This window comes from Carlito syrichta, unplaced genomic scaffold (genome assembly GCF_000164805.1).
Source record: "Carlito syrichta isolate Samal-C Ts95f unplaced genomic scaffold, Tarsius_syrichta-2.0.1 Scaffold305869, whole genome shotgun sequence".
In the NCBI taxonomy this organism is placed as follows: Eukaryota; Metazoa; Chordata; class Mammalia; order Primates; family Tarsiidae; genus Carlito; species Carlito syrichta.
In genome coordinates, this window is record NW_007249965.1 from 809,401 (window position 1) to 825,352 (window position 15,952).

General features: G+C 39.2%; 1 protein-coding gene across 5 annotated transcripts in view; it reads left to right on the plus strand.

The window, feature by feature from the left end:
- SNX7 (sorting nexin 7) overlaps nt 1-2,452 on the plus strand; it is a 78,309-nt gene extending 75,857 nt beyond the window's left edge. For 3 of the 5 annotated variants that reach the window (XM_008062855.2, XM_008062857.2, XM_008062856.2), the window contains one exon: nt 1,944-2,380. In XM_008062855.2, coding sequence (XP_008061046.1) covers nt 1,944-2,021 — 78 coding nt within the window. In that variant the 3' untranslated portion in view covers nt 2,022-2,380. Of the gene's footprint in view, nt 1-1,943 lie in introns of all 5 variants that reach the window. The other 2 variants (XM_021714907.1, XM_021714908.1) reach the window with 1 other exon arrangement.
- The last annotated feature ends 13,500 nt before the right edge of the window (nt 2,453-15,952 follow it).

Consider the following 15,952-nt stretch of genomic DNA (forward strand, 5'->3'; position numbering starts at 1 on the left):
TATTTCATTCATTTTTATATTTGACGTTATGATTGGGAATTTGCCTTTCTCCTTGCATTTCTTTCATTTTTGTTTGATATATCTTAAACATGTTTTATTGTGTGTATAAACATTTTAAAGTATGTCCTGTAGATGAATTGGCCCTTTTGCCATCATGAAATATTCTTCCTTATTACTGACAAGAATCTTTGCTCTGAAATCTACTTTGATGTTATTGTAGCCATTCTAGCTTTACTTTGCCATGTGTTTCATGATATCTTTTAAAATGTTAACCTATTTGTGTCCTTATATTTTAAATGTTTATAAGAAATCTAAACAGATTATAGATGTTTTGTTTTTTATTGAACAGACAATCTGCATCTGTTACTGGATTGTTTAGGCCATAGACATTTAAATTGATTATTGATAGGTTTAGGCTTGGATTTGCTGTCTTGCTATTTGTTTTGTATTTGTCCCATCTGTTCATTGTTCCCACTTTCCTATCTCTTCCTTCTTTTGGATTGATAATTTTACATGATTTTATTTTATGTCTTTTGTTGTTATATTACGTATAACTCTTTGTGTTGTTATTTTAGTGATCATTTTCAGGTCTATTTTAGTGTCTTAAGTTTATCCTAGTCTACCTTCAAATAGATTATGCAATTTGCTATCATATGAGAGCCTATCATTGTACTTTTCCTTTCCCATCACCTGGCCTTTGTGCTATTTTTGTCATACATTTTACTTACACATATTAGCCCCACAAGCTTTTGTTACTATTTTTTTTTTTTTTTTTTGAGTTGGAGTCTCACTCTGTCGCCCAGACTGGAGTGCAGTGGCCGCTCCCGGCCACCGCAGCCTCGAACTGCTGGGCTCCGGCAATCCTTCCTCCTCAGTCTTCTAAGTAACCGGAATTACCGGCATGCGCTACCACGCCCGGCTGACTTTTTGATTTATTGTAGAGATGAGGTCTCCCTGCCCAGGCAGGTCTCGAACCCGCGGGCTCAGGCAGTCCACTCACCTCAGCCTCCCAAAGGCGCGGGATTACAGGCTGAGCCATTGAGCCCGGTTTGTTACTATTTTTAATTGTCATCAATTATATTTTAGATAACTTGAATAAGAAAAGTTTTTATTATATGAACCATATTGTGATCATATCCAGTGTTTGTCATTCCTTTAATATAGGTCTGTATTTCTATCTGGGTTTTTTTTTTTCCCCTTCCTGATGAACTTTTTTTTTTTTTAGCATTTTTTTTGTCATGTGGTCTGCTAGTTATTGGTTTTGTAGCTTTTGTATGCCTGAAAACATCTCTATTTTCATTTGTTTTGAGAGGATCTTTTTGCTAAGCATAGAATTCTGAGTTGCCAGTATTTTTTTGTATTTTTTCTCCACTGTTATAAAAATGTTGCTCATCTATCTTCTTGCTTATGTTATTTTAGATGGGATAGTCTGTAATTCTTACCTTTCTTCCTCTAGATGTAGCATACTATTTTTCTCTGACTTTAAATAATTTTTCTTGTTCTACTGGTTTTACCAATTGAACTATTAGGTGACTTGATTCACATCTGACTAGGGTGTGCCTGTGGCCTCATTCCTCTGTCTAGAAGCTCAGTGCCTGCTTCTCAGACCCGAGTGGCTCCCTCTTGTCCTCCATAACTTAAGACTTTTATTTTCTTCCTGACAGTGGGGTAGTAGAATATCATTTTGGCAAGCCAATCTGTGTTAATCTTATAACCTTTAGTATGTTTTTTAGCATTTATTTAGCATCAGCATTAGCTAAGTATTTAGCATTAGCGTTCCTCACTAAGAATTAAAATATGTAGAAAATGACAAAGGTTCTGACAAGCTGTTGGAAGAGAGGAGTAGGGCAGATAGCTACAGGAGCATATATGTCCAGATTTATTTTTTTAACACTGAAAGTAAGCTGTCGTTGATTGCCTGATGGTGTGTTTCCATTGGTCAGGGCCTTGCCACGTGGGAGTCATTCCTTACAACTCAGACTGACCTTCACTTGGAAGAAGCTTCTGAAGACAAATCTTAATCCCGTCGAGGACTTTCTTCTGCCCTTTGGGAGACAGCCTCTATCAACCAAAGCTATTATTTCTGAATCTGCCATGTCCTTTGTAAAGTGGATGAAAAATGTTTTGTACAATCTGGAAAACCAACAACTTGAAAACTCAGGAATTGCAGGTCATTGACATGAATTTTGAGTTCTATGTGTCCATCTGTATAGATATGTATCTATATAGATACTGAGATATTTAGCTTAATTTTAATTATGTTCTTAAATTTGTGTGCCAACAATTGCAATCTAGAATTTTTTTTTCTTAAACATTTGTGTAACATCATATTTTAAATATGTTGTGAAGACTCTGTTTTAATAAAAAGTTTACTATGAAATTGCTGACTGTGGCCGTTCACCTACGAAAAGCAGACTCTAAAATGAATTCCGCATATGTTAGCAAGTATACTGTGCATTCACTTTTATCTCATCGTAATTTTCTGTGAAGTCCTATTTCATTTGATATTAGGAATTCGAAGTAAATATACAAAAATAATTTAACGTTATTAAACATTAATGGTAACTGAGAGTTGTTTGTTATAAGTTAAGTAATTGTTTTTCACAATAGAAAAAAGTTTCAAAGATAGGTTTAAATTATTTGGGTTATTGATTAGATATTCTTATGCAATCATATTCCCACTAATAAGTATATTCTTTTGTTTGACATTTTTACATATTGCACAAATCATTTCTAGCTTTTATTTTTTAAGACATGCAATGATTATCAAGTTTATTCTCTCATTCACTTATTAAGTTTTTTCCTTTGCAAAGCACAGTTGTAGGTGCTTATGGTCTACAGGGATAAAAAAAAATTCATTCTCAGAGCTTATGTGCTAGTAATATTGATCATACCAAGTGATGCATATTAATTTTATGGCTTTATAAAGAAACTAAATATGTTGGTTATTTAATTTTTGCTCATTTATGAACATAGTTATTTCTCTATACTTCAGTGAAATTTAAGGTATTGATCATGCATGCTACAGTCCATACATGACTTTATAGTTTGGGTATTATTACAGAATAAACTAGGCATTTAAATTGCTTAACTAAAACAAGAGCTTCACATTTATACACACAGATATAAATATAAAACTAAACATTTTTCTTAACACATTAGCAACCAGCAAACTTTTCACTTCCCTAATACTGAGAAAAGGTGAAAATTTTTTTAAAAATCTGAAGCTAGTTGCAATAAACATCTGTTGTTAAGCACAAGTGAAATGGTCTTTTCCGAATTGTCCCCCTTTTCACAATACAGCTGAAAGTTGCAGACATATCCAGTATTTGCCTCAAACACCACTCTGACAAGCATTCTATACTTTGTATTTTTATTCGAATTATAAACCTGAAAAGACAGTCTTCCACAATGGATTCATCCAAAGAAAGTTCTTGTTCAGGTTTGCACACTGTATTGAACTTATTTAAAACATAATTTATTACGGGTTCAATTTTGCATAATCTGCTTGGATTTAACTTTATTTCTGTATTATTGAAAAACTGTAAAAACTGAAACATTTGGAGGAATCTATTTCCGTGCCATTATTTTTTAGAAGAATGGTGTCGCATTGATGGAAGTATTGACTAATAATCATGTATTGTGATTTTCTTCACTTGTCCTGTCAAAATATTTAATGATAGGGATTTTTTCATCTCGGACACTGTAGTATTGCCCCACTTTTTTGATTTGTTTAGACATTTATATCTGTGGTGCATCTGGTCATAATACCTGTTAGTTTCCATTGCAATAATTTCTATAAAATCATCTCCAATAAATAGTCCAACAACTTCACTTTCATTCTGAGGATCCTTTGGAAATACCTTGACACCTGGATTATCACTAAACACTTCTGAGTTTCTATTTGGATCATATTTTGTCCACTCAATGTCTAATTCATTCTCACCAGTACTAGATTCACTGTCATAGATTATCTGTTTTATAGTTCTTCATTTACATTGCATCATTGCATCACTATCTGTCTATTACTAGTAAGTTCACTGCGACCTCAGAAATCTCATCAGCATATGTTTTTTCATTATCCATAATTATGGTAAATATTTTTAACATTGAAGTATGAAAGCCCTGAAATATCAAAATACAAGTATCCAACACCAATTGCACAGAATAATGACCAACTTGTAATTTTGACCAGCTATGTAAATCAATAACAACATTGTACAGTTGATATCAGATAATAGTCTCAATTAACTTTCTCTCCCCTTCCCTGACTATTCATTTTCAAGCAAAATGTAATAACACATATATATGACAATGTTGCAGCATTCAGAAACAGAATTTGCAAAGACAGAAATGCACATCAGTGGCAACCAGGAACAGAATTTGAAATGACGTGACTTCATGTCAGTGGTTACAAATGAGTTAAATACTGCCATGTATACTTTTTAAACTGTTTGTGATAACATGCTTGACTCTTTTTGATGTTTGAACGCTGACAACTGTGTCTTACCCTCCCTCATCCCATTCTGCCCCACATCTGGGCAAGCTGCTTAGAAATCCCAAGGGCTCCCTTCCTTGGCACCGACAGGAAGGCAGTTCAAACCCGGTAAGCCCTTCCCTCCATATGGAATTCCACCCCCTAACCACCATATGCCTCAAATCTGTCTCCTTTTCCACATATCTCCAACCACTTTTGAATCAGCCTAGAATCGTGGCTTTTCAGAACCAGACCCTGATGTTATGTGTCAGCCTTTGTCACATAAGAAAGACACACACTCAGAGGAGAAACCGTCTGTCGTCTGTGGGTCCCTCCTTCTGTATTCTCCCTGGCACAACCAGAAAATCAAGTCCTGGACCCAGTAGAGGCCTCTCTTCATGTTCTCCCCTGCAGTCTCTCTGACCAGCCGAGTGGCCTCCAAACCAGAAAGAAGATCAAGTCCTGTGCACATCACCCCAGTCCCAGCAGCCTTCGTGTTCTCCCCGGGCTCTCTGACATCGGCCCGGTCCAAATGTGCTCCAAACCACAACGTGCTGACACATTTCATCCTGGCAGTTTTCTTTGGTCCACAGCAAAGTGAAAAAATTAAGGATAATGTGATTTTTATACAGCCAGATTTGATTCTATTTGTAATTTGTTTTAAAATTGTATTCTTTGTAAGTCTTTTTCAATGTCATGAATATGCCTCTTTTATAAAGTAATGATAATTGCAGTGTCCTTACCTGACAAAACAAAAAGTTAACCATTTGTGATGGCGAATTTTATGTGTCACCTTGACTAGGGTATGAGCTGCCCAGATATGTGGTCAGAGCTTTCCATGAAGGTGTTTTTGGATGAGGTTTAACATTTAAATCCATAGACTGAGTAAAGCAGATTGTCCTCCTGATGTGGATGTGCCTCATCCAGTCAGTTGAAGACCTGAATAGAACAGAAATGCTGAGTAAGAGGGAAATCCTTCTGCCTTACCTAGTATATGCTGGGACGTTGCCTTCTTTCCTGTCTTTGGACTTGAACCAAAACACTGGCTCTTCCTGGGTCTCGAGGCTGTCAGTCCCTGGATTGGAATAACACCATCTGGTCTTCTGGGCCTCCAGCTTGCTGACCACAGGCCTCAGGCATCAGCCTCCACAGTCACGTGAGCCAGTGCCTTATAATAAATCTCTTTCTCCCTCCACCCTTCCTCTGTTTCTCTGGAGAATCCTGACTAATATACCTCTTTTTGTTTTCCCACTTTTTTTTTTTGAAACTATACTGGTTGGTGGAATCCAAAAGCTCAGAATCTATACAGCAAGTCTCCTACATACAAACCTTCAAGTTGTGTACTTTTAAAGATGCAAACGTGTGTTTATGTGTTCAATCATGTAAGTTAGTTCACATGTCTGGGGTATACACAGCCCCTGTGTACCAGCTGTTGTACTGTACAACTATCCTTCTCAAGGTACTGTATTGCAAGATTAAACTATTTATTTTGCATGTGTGTTTGGTTTTTTTGCGTTATTTGTGTGAAAAGTATTGTAAACCTGTTACAGTACAGTAGTATGTAGCCAACTGCCCTCTTGGAACTTAAGCTCCCTCTTGGAACAGAACTTTTTTATGTGTAAGGAACCTACTGTACTCTGCTCTGCTTCATCAGTTTGATTCTGTTTCTTTTCTTTTTTTTTTTTTTGAGTTGGAGTCTCACTCTGTCACCCAGACTGGAGTGCAGTGACTGCTCCCGGCCACCGCAGCCTCAACCTGCTGGGCTCCGGCGATCCTTCCGCCTCAGCCTTCCAAGTAGCTGGAATTACAGGCATGCACTACCACGCCCGGCTGATTTTTTTGATTTATTGTAGAGATGAAGTCTCACTGCCCAGGTGGGTCTCGAATCCGCGGGCTCAGGCAATCCACTCACCTCAGCCTCCCAAAGGCACGGGATTACAGGTTGAGCCACCGAGCCCGGCTTGATTCTGTTTCTTTAAGTTTATTGTTTCTGCCTCAAGCCCATCAGGGCCTAAACTTTGGAATCGCTGCATTTTCTTGGCTGGCCTCCTGCACCATCTCAGGAGGCTGGCAGTGCCTCATGTGCACACAAGGGTCGGGAAGAGGCTAAAGTCACAAGAGAGAAGGAGATACAAGTTTTTATTGGCATTTCAACGTTTTGCTCCACGATATAATTAATTATTGTAAAAGAAGGGGTATATTCTTTTCAGAAATTCTAAGCCTATCAGAAGCATAAACTATGTTAAACAATTTAAAGAGCACTCTATGAACTATATATCAACTTATGAAATATATGAAATATATATAATATCTGTCAGTTATTGAGATTATTGACAGAAAAAGTATTGCACAATTTTTATGGGTAAGTCAGACTTAGTTCTTGTATTTTTCATTTAAACTTTTTACCAGTGCAGAAGCAGAGGTATCATTAACTCTATCACTTATGAGAAAACTAGAATTTACAAAAATTATCTTGTCCATGATGAGCAAATTAGGAAATAACGGATGTTGTGATCCATAATGCATGTCTCTTACCAAGGTCCACGTATGCTATGCCTCTGCTCTTCAAACTTGAACGTGCACCTGCATGGCCTGGGGAGTCCCATTAATCTGCAGATTCTGACTCAGTAGGGCTGCATGAGGCCTGGGTTTCTGCATTTCTGACCAACTTCTAGGCGACGCAGATGAATCCAGTCCAAACATTACATTTTCAGTAGCAGCATGATATCCTTGTCGGGAAGGCTCACTAGGTAAGAATATGCTAAACGATGTCTGTGCATTCCTTTGCTTACTTGAGCCTTGGAAAAACACTTTGGTTTATATTCTGGCTTGTTCTGTGACTTTTGGAAAATTACTTAATTTCCTTTTACCTGGTCTATCAAAATACAGTACAGATTACACATTTTAAAAATAGTAAAAAGGATCTTGAGAGGATATAATTGTTTTCCTAGAAAAGTCTATCATATAGCATAGGTTTATTCCCAAATGGGAAAACCAGTTTGACCGCTACATAATCTGAAATAGAAACAGGCAACTATTAGATACTGACAAGTTTACAGGCCGTGTATTAATCGAGAAAACTATCCCATTGTCTAGCTATTTTTTTTTGAGTTGGAGTCTCACTCTGTTGCCCAGACTGGAGTGCAGTGGCCGCTCTCGGCCACAGCAGCCTCGACCTGCTGGGCTCCGGCGATCCTTCCGCCTCAGCCTTCCAAGTAACCGGAATTACAGGCATGTACTACCACGCCCAGCTGATGTTTTGGTTTACTGTAGAGGTGAGGTCTCGAACCCATGGGCTCAGGCAATCCACTCACCTCAGCCTCCCAAAGTCGCGGGATTACAGGCTGAGCCACCGAGCCCGGCTGCCTAGCTATTTTTTAACCATAAGCAGTGTTACAGCAGTGTAAACCATGAGCAGCTTAACCTCAGGGGAAAACGAAGGTTATCTGGATATAGATTCTTTCTGGCAAACCAATACTGATATCTAATAATGACTTTGAATAAACTTTTAGAATTGTTAGAGCTAGAAGTAAATTCTGAACATACTGTTAAAAAACGGCATTTTAACATTGAAAATTCTCAGCTTATGAGTTAACTATATTCCCCATCTGTGGAAGGGGGGAATTAATCTGCCAGATCTACATTGCCGGAAAGTATAAGAATAAATTACCTTCAGCTGACTTTACTTACTTTGAATTTTGTAAAAAGTATTTAAGTTCTGCCTCAGCTACCATTTGTTACCCACTAAATACTTGCATCTAATCCTTCCATTACTGAATCCTGAGATAAGGCAAAACAGTGTCTCATGTACTAAGTAATGTGTGATCATACGGTAAGTTCAGGATGTGATGCACGTGTATATGTGAATATATATAGCTACAGACATGTATTTAAGCTCGCGCCATATACATGGGTTTCTGTGTGTGTGGTGTGTGTGTGCAGTCACTCGTGGAAAGACATAAGAATTAAAAATCAGTGGAGCAGGAACTCAGCTGCACCATACTATGACTCACCCCCCTCTCTTCTCATGAGTTACAATCCCCCAGGCTTTAAGATGTATTCATGTTCATGTTTAAGGTGATTGGGCAACGAGGTTCCTTAAAACGGGACAGCTGTGTACATGGCTGCCTCCACTTCAGCTCTTGTAGCTTTTTAAGGTCATAATGACATGTTCAGAAGGGAAGACAACTTCCACATTTCCTGTTTGCATTTCTCTTGATGTACAGCATGGAGATGGAAGAGATTGTTTCTATTTTATCCTTTGGTAAGATTGGAGGAACAATGCTTTCCTTTTTTAAGGGAAATCACCCTACAACATGCAAATTAACAACTAATCAAGCTGGTTAAATGAGGCATTTGATAATTATGCATCAAATGTTGTTTCTTCTTACTTTGAGTATTATGATTACTGATTTTAAGATTAAATTATTATTGCTTCTAAGTGGTTTATCTGAACAATCTTAGATTCTAAAATCTTTTGAAGCATTTTGCATTAAAATATGAACACCTGTGCACCCACTTACTCAGTAATTCACTAATTCCACAAACATTCCACTACTAATAGGTGCCAACATCATCATCTGTGCTGTTGTAAATAGCAAAGGTAAATGAAACCGATATACCTGCCCTTGTAAAGCTAAAAGTCTAGTGAGGCAGACATCATACAATTAATAATAAATAGATCCCAATTAGTGTGTGTTTTAGTCTCTAGGGCTGCCTTAGACAAAAAGGAAAAACAGAGTGGCTTAAAAGGTCCAGAGCCAGAAGTCTGCAGTCGAAGTGTCTGGAGACTGTGTTCTCTCTGACATCTGGGCGGGCCCTTCCTTTTCTCTCCTGATTTCTGGTGCTTCCAGGCATCCTTGGCATTCTCCCCATCATACGCCATCCTCTGGCTGTGTCTTCATCCTGTCTTCCCTCCATCCTTGTCTCTGGGTCCACCCTTTTGCACAAGAACACGTCTTATTGGATCAGGGCCCACCTAATGGCCTCACTTTAACTTGATTATAAAGACCCAATATTGGAATAAGGTCACATATTGAGGTATAGGGATTGAGACTTCAACATAATCTTTTGGAGGGGGCACAATTCAAGCCATAACAATGCATAATTACAAATTGTGTAAAGTGTTGTGTTGTAGGCCACTCAGAGAGAGGATGACACGGGGCATCTATTTTAAATTGAGTGGTCAGGGAAGGACATCCAAGAACCCAGAAAATGAGGATTAACCAAAAAGGCAAAAGGGAGTCAGTCAAATGTGGCTGAGTGAAACACGTGCCAAGGCCCAGAGTTGGGGAGAAGCTTCCTGTGTAGGAGAAATTAGAAGAAAACCAGAGTGTCCGGAGTGTCATGGGGGGCGGAGGTTCCAAGATGGGCCATCTAGACTTACAAGAATTTTTAGAAAGAATTGTGAGCAGTTACCAGGACTTGGCTGAGAAGAGTGTGCACTTAAGAGGGACTCAGTTATGTGTGTTTTTTACTTCCTTGATAGTAAGTGAAAAAGGTAAGACATGGAGGAAATTAGAAGCCAGGAACAGCAAAGGAAGAGAGAGGAGAAGGCCACAGCATGAACAGGAACATCAGAGGGACTGACGGAGTTGAGAGGTTGGGTGGCAGGTGGCTGTGACAAGTGGTGACGTGCAGGTTGGCTTGCCCCATCACAGTCATGCCTGTCGTTGACATGTGTAAATCTTGTGATGATAATTGGCAAAGAGCCACTGCCACGGGCCTCTTACCTCACTGCCTCAGCTTCTGGAACTGTCCCTAGACAGTTCCTGAGTTTCAGAAATGAAAGCATCAGGTCATGAGGCAGCAGGTCCTAGGAGAGCCCTGCACCAGTCCTGTAACCTGCCAGTCTCTGTTCAGCTTGGTCCACCTGTGATGAGCTAGACAAGTCACTGGAAGAACAGTCTCAAGTGTGGAATTGGACACAGACATATTTATGTGCATGCACATGCACTGTGTACAACACCATGCAAATATGTTGACACAAATGTGCATATTTGTGAAAATCAATGAGCAGAATAGGCTTAAAAGTTAATTCTTTTACAAGCTTGTCTTGGCCATCATCTCTGAAATCTTAACCACCCACTGACACTCAAAGGCAACGACTGATATGGAAGTTGTGAAGGCTGGGGGTGGAGGATATAGCACAGAACCTCCAGTCCAGCATCAGGGAGACCTTTATTCAGGTCTCCACATCCAGATGGTCCCATAGAAGAAGTGTGAGGTGCAAGAGCTCAGGCAGAGGTGACGCCCAGCATCAGGGAAGCGATGGTGAAGACTCTGGGGGGAGGGACAGGTCCCCTCCTCCATGTGGGAGAGAACCAGGCCATGTTGGAGCCAGGACTTGTTTAAATACAAGTGGAGGAATGAGAGGCCAACATTGTCAAAGCAAGCAGGATGCATTTGGCTGCAGTGATTGGGAACTGACCAGCAGACTTAGGGAAAATTATGTGTGTCCCCCCCCCTTGGCCAGATGTCCATAGGCAGGTGGGCCTTGGGATCCACCTTATCTGGCTGCACCCCATCTCTCTGCCGTTCCCTTGTTCATGAGCACTCTGCTTGTTGGTTACCTTTCCTCACAGATGAAAGTGACTTGGTGGCCTTTGATATCATAGTCACATACACAGCATTAAGAAGAAGTGAAAGCTGTTTCTTCCAGTAAGATTATTTGGTTGTTTTTTTTTTTTTTTTTGAGTTGGAGTCTCACTCTGTCACCCAGACTGGAGTGCAGTGGCACACTCCCAGCCACTGCAGGCTCGACCTGCTGGGCTCCGGCGATCCTTTCGCCTCAGCCTTCCAAGTAGTTGGATTATTTGTTTTTAAACAAAAAATCTCTCAACCAAAATACCCAACAAATTCTTTTGTCTCATTTCTCCAGACTGAATTGTATGCCTGTCCTGAGCCCATTCCTGTGACTGTTTTGTCTCACAGTCAGCCCAGGTCTGAGTTTCAGAGCTAATACCAAAGAAGGGGAATATCATACTATTATGCTGTTTAACCCACTACTAGACTCATTATCAAATTTTTAAAATTACTTAACAGAGGACCTTTTCATTAGATCCTCTCTCAATGTTGTGGAAGGCAAAGAACCAAAAAATCTGATGCCCTGGTAGTAGAGTGTCTCAGGGCCACAGACTCCAAGACAAAACTCAAATGTCAAAAGTTTACAGAGACTATAAGAGATGAAGAAGAGGAGCAGAGGAGAGCCTTGGGCTGCAGTGCAGGTCTGAGTCTTATGAGAGGTGAGGAGACTGGGTTTGAAGGGCTCAGAACACAGCTTGGTCCTCAGAAGGTCTTAGGTTGGAAGAGAGTCTCAGAGCAAAACTTCCTGTGATGATCCTGGTTTGGCAGAAATGGACCAGCCCTGGTACCTGTGCTAGGCTCAGTCCCTGGCTGTGAGCAGTCCAGGAAAGGGTGTCATTTGTGTGGAAGTCACAGTGGCTCTGAGGATGTGGCTGCCGGGTCCACCTGCCAGCTATACTTCTCTGAGCAGGCATCTCCTGGAAAAGAAGCTGGGCACAGACTTTGCTCTGAATGACTGTCATATCGAGTCTCCCTTCTTTTTTTAGTTGCTAGAAAATATAGAAAAATAGATTTTACCAATAATTATTCAATGGCATTGACTAATTCTTAGGCTCTTTTACTTAGAGGCACCTTATGAAACAGAAAAGTTTAGGAACTTTTAAATATTGCTAATTTAAAAACCTTTGCTGTGACAATAATTTTTGATTGAAATACTTTAATTTTATGTATTTTGAATATATTTTTGTCAAAACTGTGGAGTTATAGAATTTAGCATATTCAATATGTGGAAATGGTACCATGCAACGTAACTGGTAGAGTCAGCCCTCATCAAATCAATCATTATTTTTCAATTTAAGTAAACATACAAATTCATATTTTCATGAGAATTACCTCCCTTCTGGACTTTAAGATAGTTCATGGAGAGATAGATGACAGATGGGGGATGGGTGAGAGACAGGTAAATAGATCATTCAGCCTTGTTGCCAGTATGACATTTGCACAAAATACAGCATCACAACTTTTAGCATTTCTTACAACGAACTCATTGCTTTGCTCTCATGAGACACAGTCACTAGAGCAAAGTATCCTTTGATGATCTTGCAGAGGTGGATGAGACTGAAGTCATTACATGAAAATGCAATAAATCTTGCCTTACCTGAATTATTCCAAACATCCCAGCATTGACAAGAATATAGCTTTTTAAATTATGCACAGGCATGCACTATCTATCATGTATCTATGAAGTATTTTAAGAATTTCTTTTTTTAGTGATCAGTGGATTTGTACCCCTGGGCAAGAAGACATAGTAAAATCCCAGATGTGTAAGACATGTAGAAGAATCCCAGGTGTGCACACCTCTGCTTTTTGAAGTGGGAAAACATCTTTTGTAAACGAGAAGGGAAGAAAGAAAAATGGCATGACCTCTAGAAAGCAAGGGCATTCTCAAGCAGACCATTTTGGGAAAAAGTATATTTAGGAATTAAAAGGACTCCCATGCCCAAGTGCCTCTTGGGGATGTCCTGTGGCTCAGGTGAGTTGATGACTCCTGGCTTATGTGACCTCTCTTCTGCAGGCTCTGAATTCCAAAGACACTGGCTCACTTGCATTCTTCACACATGGGTACTCGTGCGTACTTCTGCAATTTTTCTCCTGTTTATTTTCTTTCTATTGATGAGCTCTTCCCTCCTCCTTTGAAACTGTTACTCATCCTTTAAGACTCACCTTGATGTCACCCAATCTTTGATGGATTTTCCTATTATCTCCAAGAATCCTTCGTATCTCCATCCCCTGTGTGACTTCGTGGCTAAGTTTATTTGTTGTGGCAAGCTCCACTGTTCCAGAAGTCTGATGGTTTGCTTCATCCTGGGAATAATACCGTCACTGAAATAATAATTATTCCCTAATTCTCTGTCTCATGTTCTTAGCCTCACACAGGGCTGGTTCAAAGTCATATCTGAAAATGTGCAGGACATAACAAACTGAAAAGCTATATTTGAATTGAAGGCAGAAGAAAGATTGATTAAGAATTTGTTGCTGTAGCCCAGATTAGAGATTACTGAGATCTTCATTAAAGCAGTGGTAATAGATATTTGAATGAACTTGCTAAAATATTAGAGAAAAAAATCAGAATTTTATTTTGAAAGCTAAGGCAGGACATGGTTTTAGGATAAATAATTTTAAAAAGTGAATTGCATCAGAGAGAACTTAAGGAAGTGGCTGGCAACTAGGAAATCCATGCTAACTCTGATGTATAGTATTGTGTATGACTCAGTGGCCAGAATTTACCACAGTGCAATGGCCAGCCACATACCACACCTACCATTAAGGGACACTGGATAATTTAATATTTATTTGTACACACAGTCTCTGTAGAATAAAATTAGAACTCCACTATTGAGAAAAAATAAGGGTCTATATCTGGGGTGGGTAGCTAGCAGTGTCTGCAATACATCAGAACCTGTAGTGGACAGTGTAGAAATCCCATTTCTCACCTCTATGAGTCTCCTGCTGTGGATTAGGCATCACCTGTATAAGCTCATTTTACCTAAGTTACTTCTTTGAAGACTCCATCTTCAAATACAGTTACTGTCTGAGGTACTGGGGTTGGGACTTGAACATATGAATTTTGAGGGAGACACAATTCAACCCATAACAAATAGTACAATAATAGTACCTCACAGAGTCTTTCTGGGATGAAAATTCAATAAATCAATCCATGTCAAGTACTAAGTACATTGCCCATCACATAGCAACAGAAACAAAAAAATCACAAATATCCTTTCTGAGTTCACTAAAACTTTCATAAAATACTTAATTGATATTGTCAATTGTGGCTCTGCACATCTCAATACTTCCTGGGTAAAGGTAACATAGTAAACTGAGGCATTCCTTTTGTCCTAGGTAACTCCATAGCTGTAATGAGTATTGGTGAATATTTTCGCAAAATATTCTTAAAATATGTCTCAAGAAAGTCAGAATCAGACAGAACATTTTGGCGGTTCTGTTTCTAATCTATAACGAACTAAGAAAGTCTGAACTAATTTATTCATAACCCATGAAAAATATACTTTTAAATGAACAAAAGCAACTGATTGAGTTATTTATTTAAGAAATGCATATCTGCCTATTGAATGCCACTGTGTGTCAGGCACAATTCCACACACTGAGGATTTAGTAGTGAAGAAAATGACAAAGTCTGCTCTCTGGAACTTATATTCTGGTTGAGAGAGAGCTAGAGTAAACAAATAGACAAATAAATAATATGGTGGCAACAAGTGAAATGAAGAAAATGATATCAAAACAAGGGATTAGAGAGCAAGGTAGCTGTTTGGCACCATGTCGTCAGCGAGTGTGTCTTTGAGAAGAGGATGCATGAGTAGAGAGCTGAGGGGGAGATGAAGTAGCCCTGCAGGCACAGAGGAAGGAGCACCTCGGGAGAGGAACTGTAAATGCAGATCCTTAAGCCAGAATTGAACTGGGTGAAGCCATTATGTCTGGAACAACGTGAATGAGGGATGGAAGGAGAGCTGGGATGACAGCAGAGTGCTCACAGCTGACAGAGCAAGTGATATATCCTCTGCCTTCCTACACAAACTATGTCAAGTTAAATTATTTTTAAATTGAAATTTTAAAAGTGAAAGATGTTTTGAAAATTGCTCATAGATCAGAAGAATCAATATAGTCCATACTACCCAAAGCGATCTGTAGACTCAACACAATCCCTATCAAACCACTGGCAACATTTTTTACAGACCTCAAAAAGACAATACTTACTTTTACAAAGAAGTAAAAGAGAGCCTGAATACCCAAAGAGATCCTGAGCAGAAAGAACAAATCCAGTGGCATCACACTCCTGGACTTCAAACTTTACAAGTCTACCATAACCAAAACATGATGGTGCTGATACAAAAATAGACACACAGACCAATGGAACAGAATAGAGAACCTGGAAATAAAACCATTGACCTACATTTATGTCATCTTTGACAAAGCCAATGAAAACAAACTTTGGGGAATGGACACCCTAATCAACAAGTGGTGAGAGTAACACTGATTAACCATATGCAGACGAACGAAATGTGACCCCCTACCTATCACTATATACAAACATTAACTCAAAATGAATCAAGGACCTTGAACTATAAAAAACATTAGAAGAAGACCTAGGGGACACCCTCCTGGACATCTGCCTATGCAATGAATTCATGGCCAAATCATCAGAAGCAAATGCAGAGAAAACTAAAATTGGCAGATGGGACCTTATCAAGCTAAAAAGCTTCTGCACAGCAAAGAAACCATCAAGAGGGTAAACCGACAACCCACAGAATGGGGAAAATATTTTCAAACTATGCATTGGACAAAAGCCTAACATCCAGAATCTAGAAGGAATGTAAATGAATCAACAAGAAACAAAAAATAACCCCATTAAAAAGTGAGCAAACAAAGCTA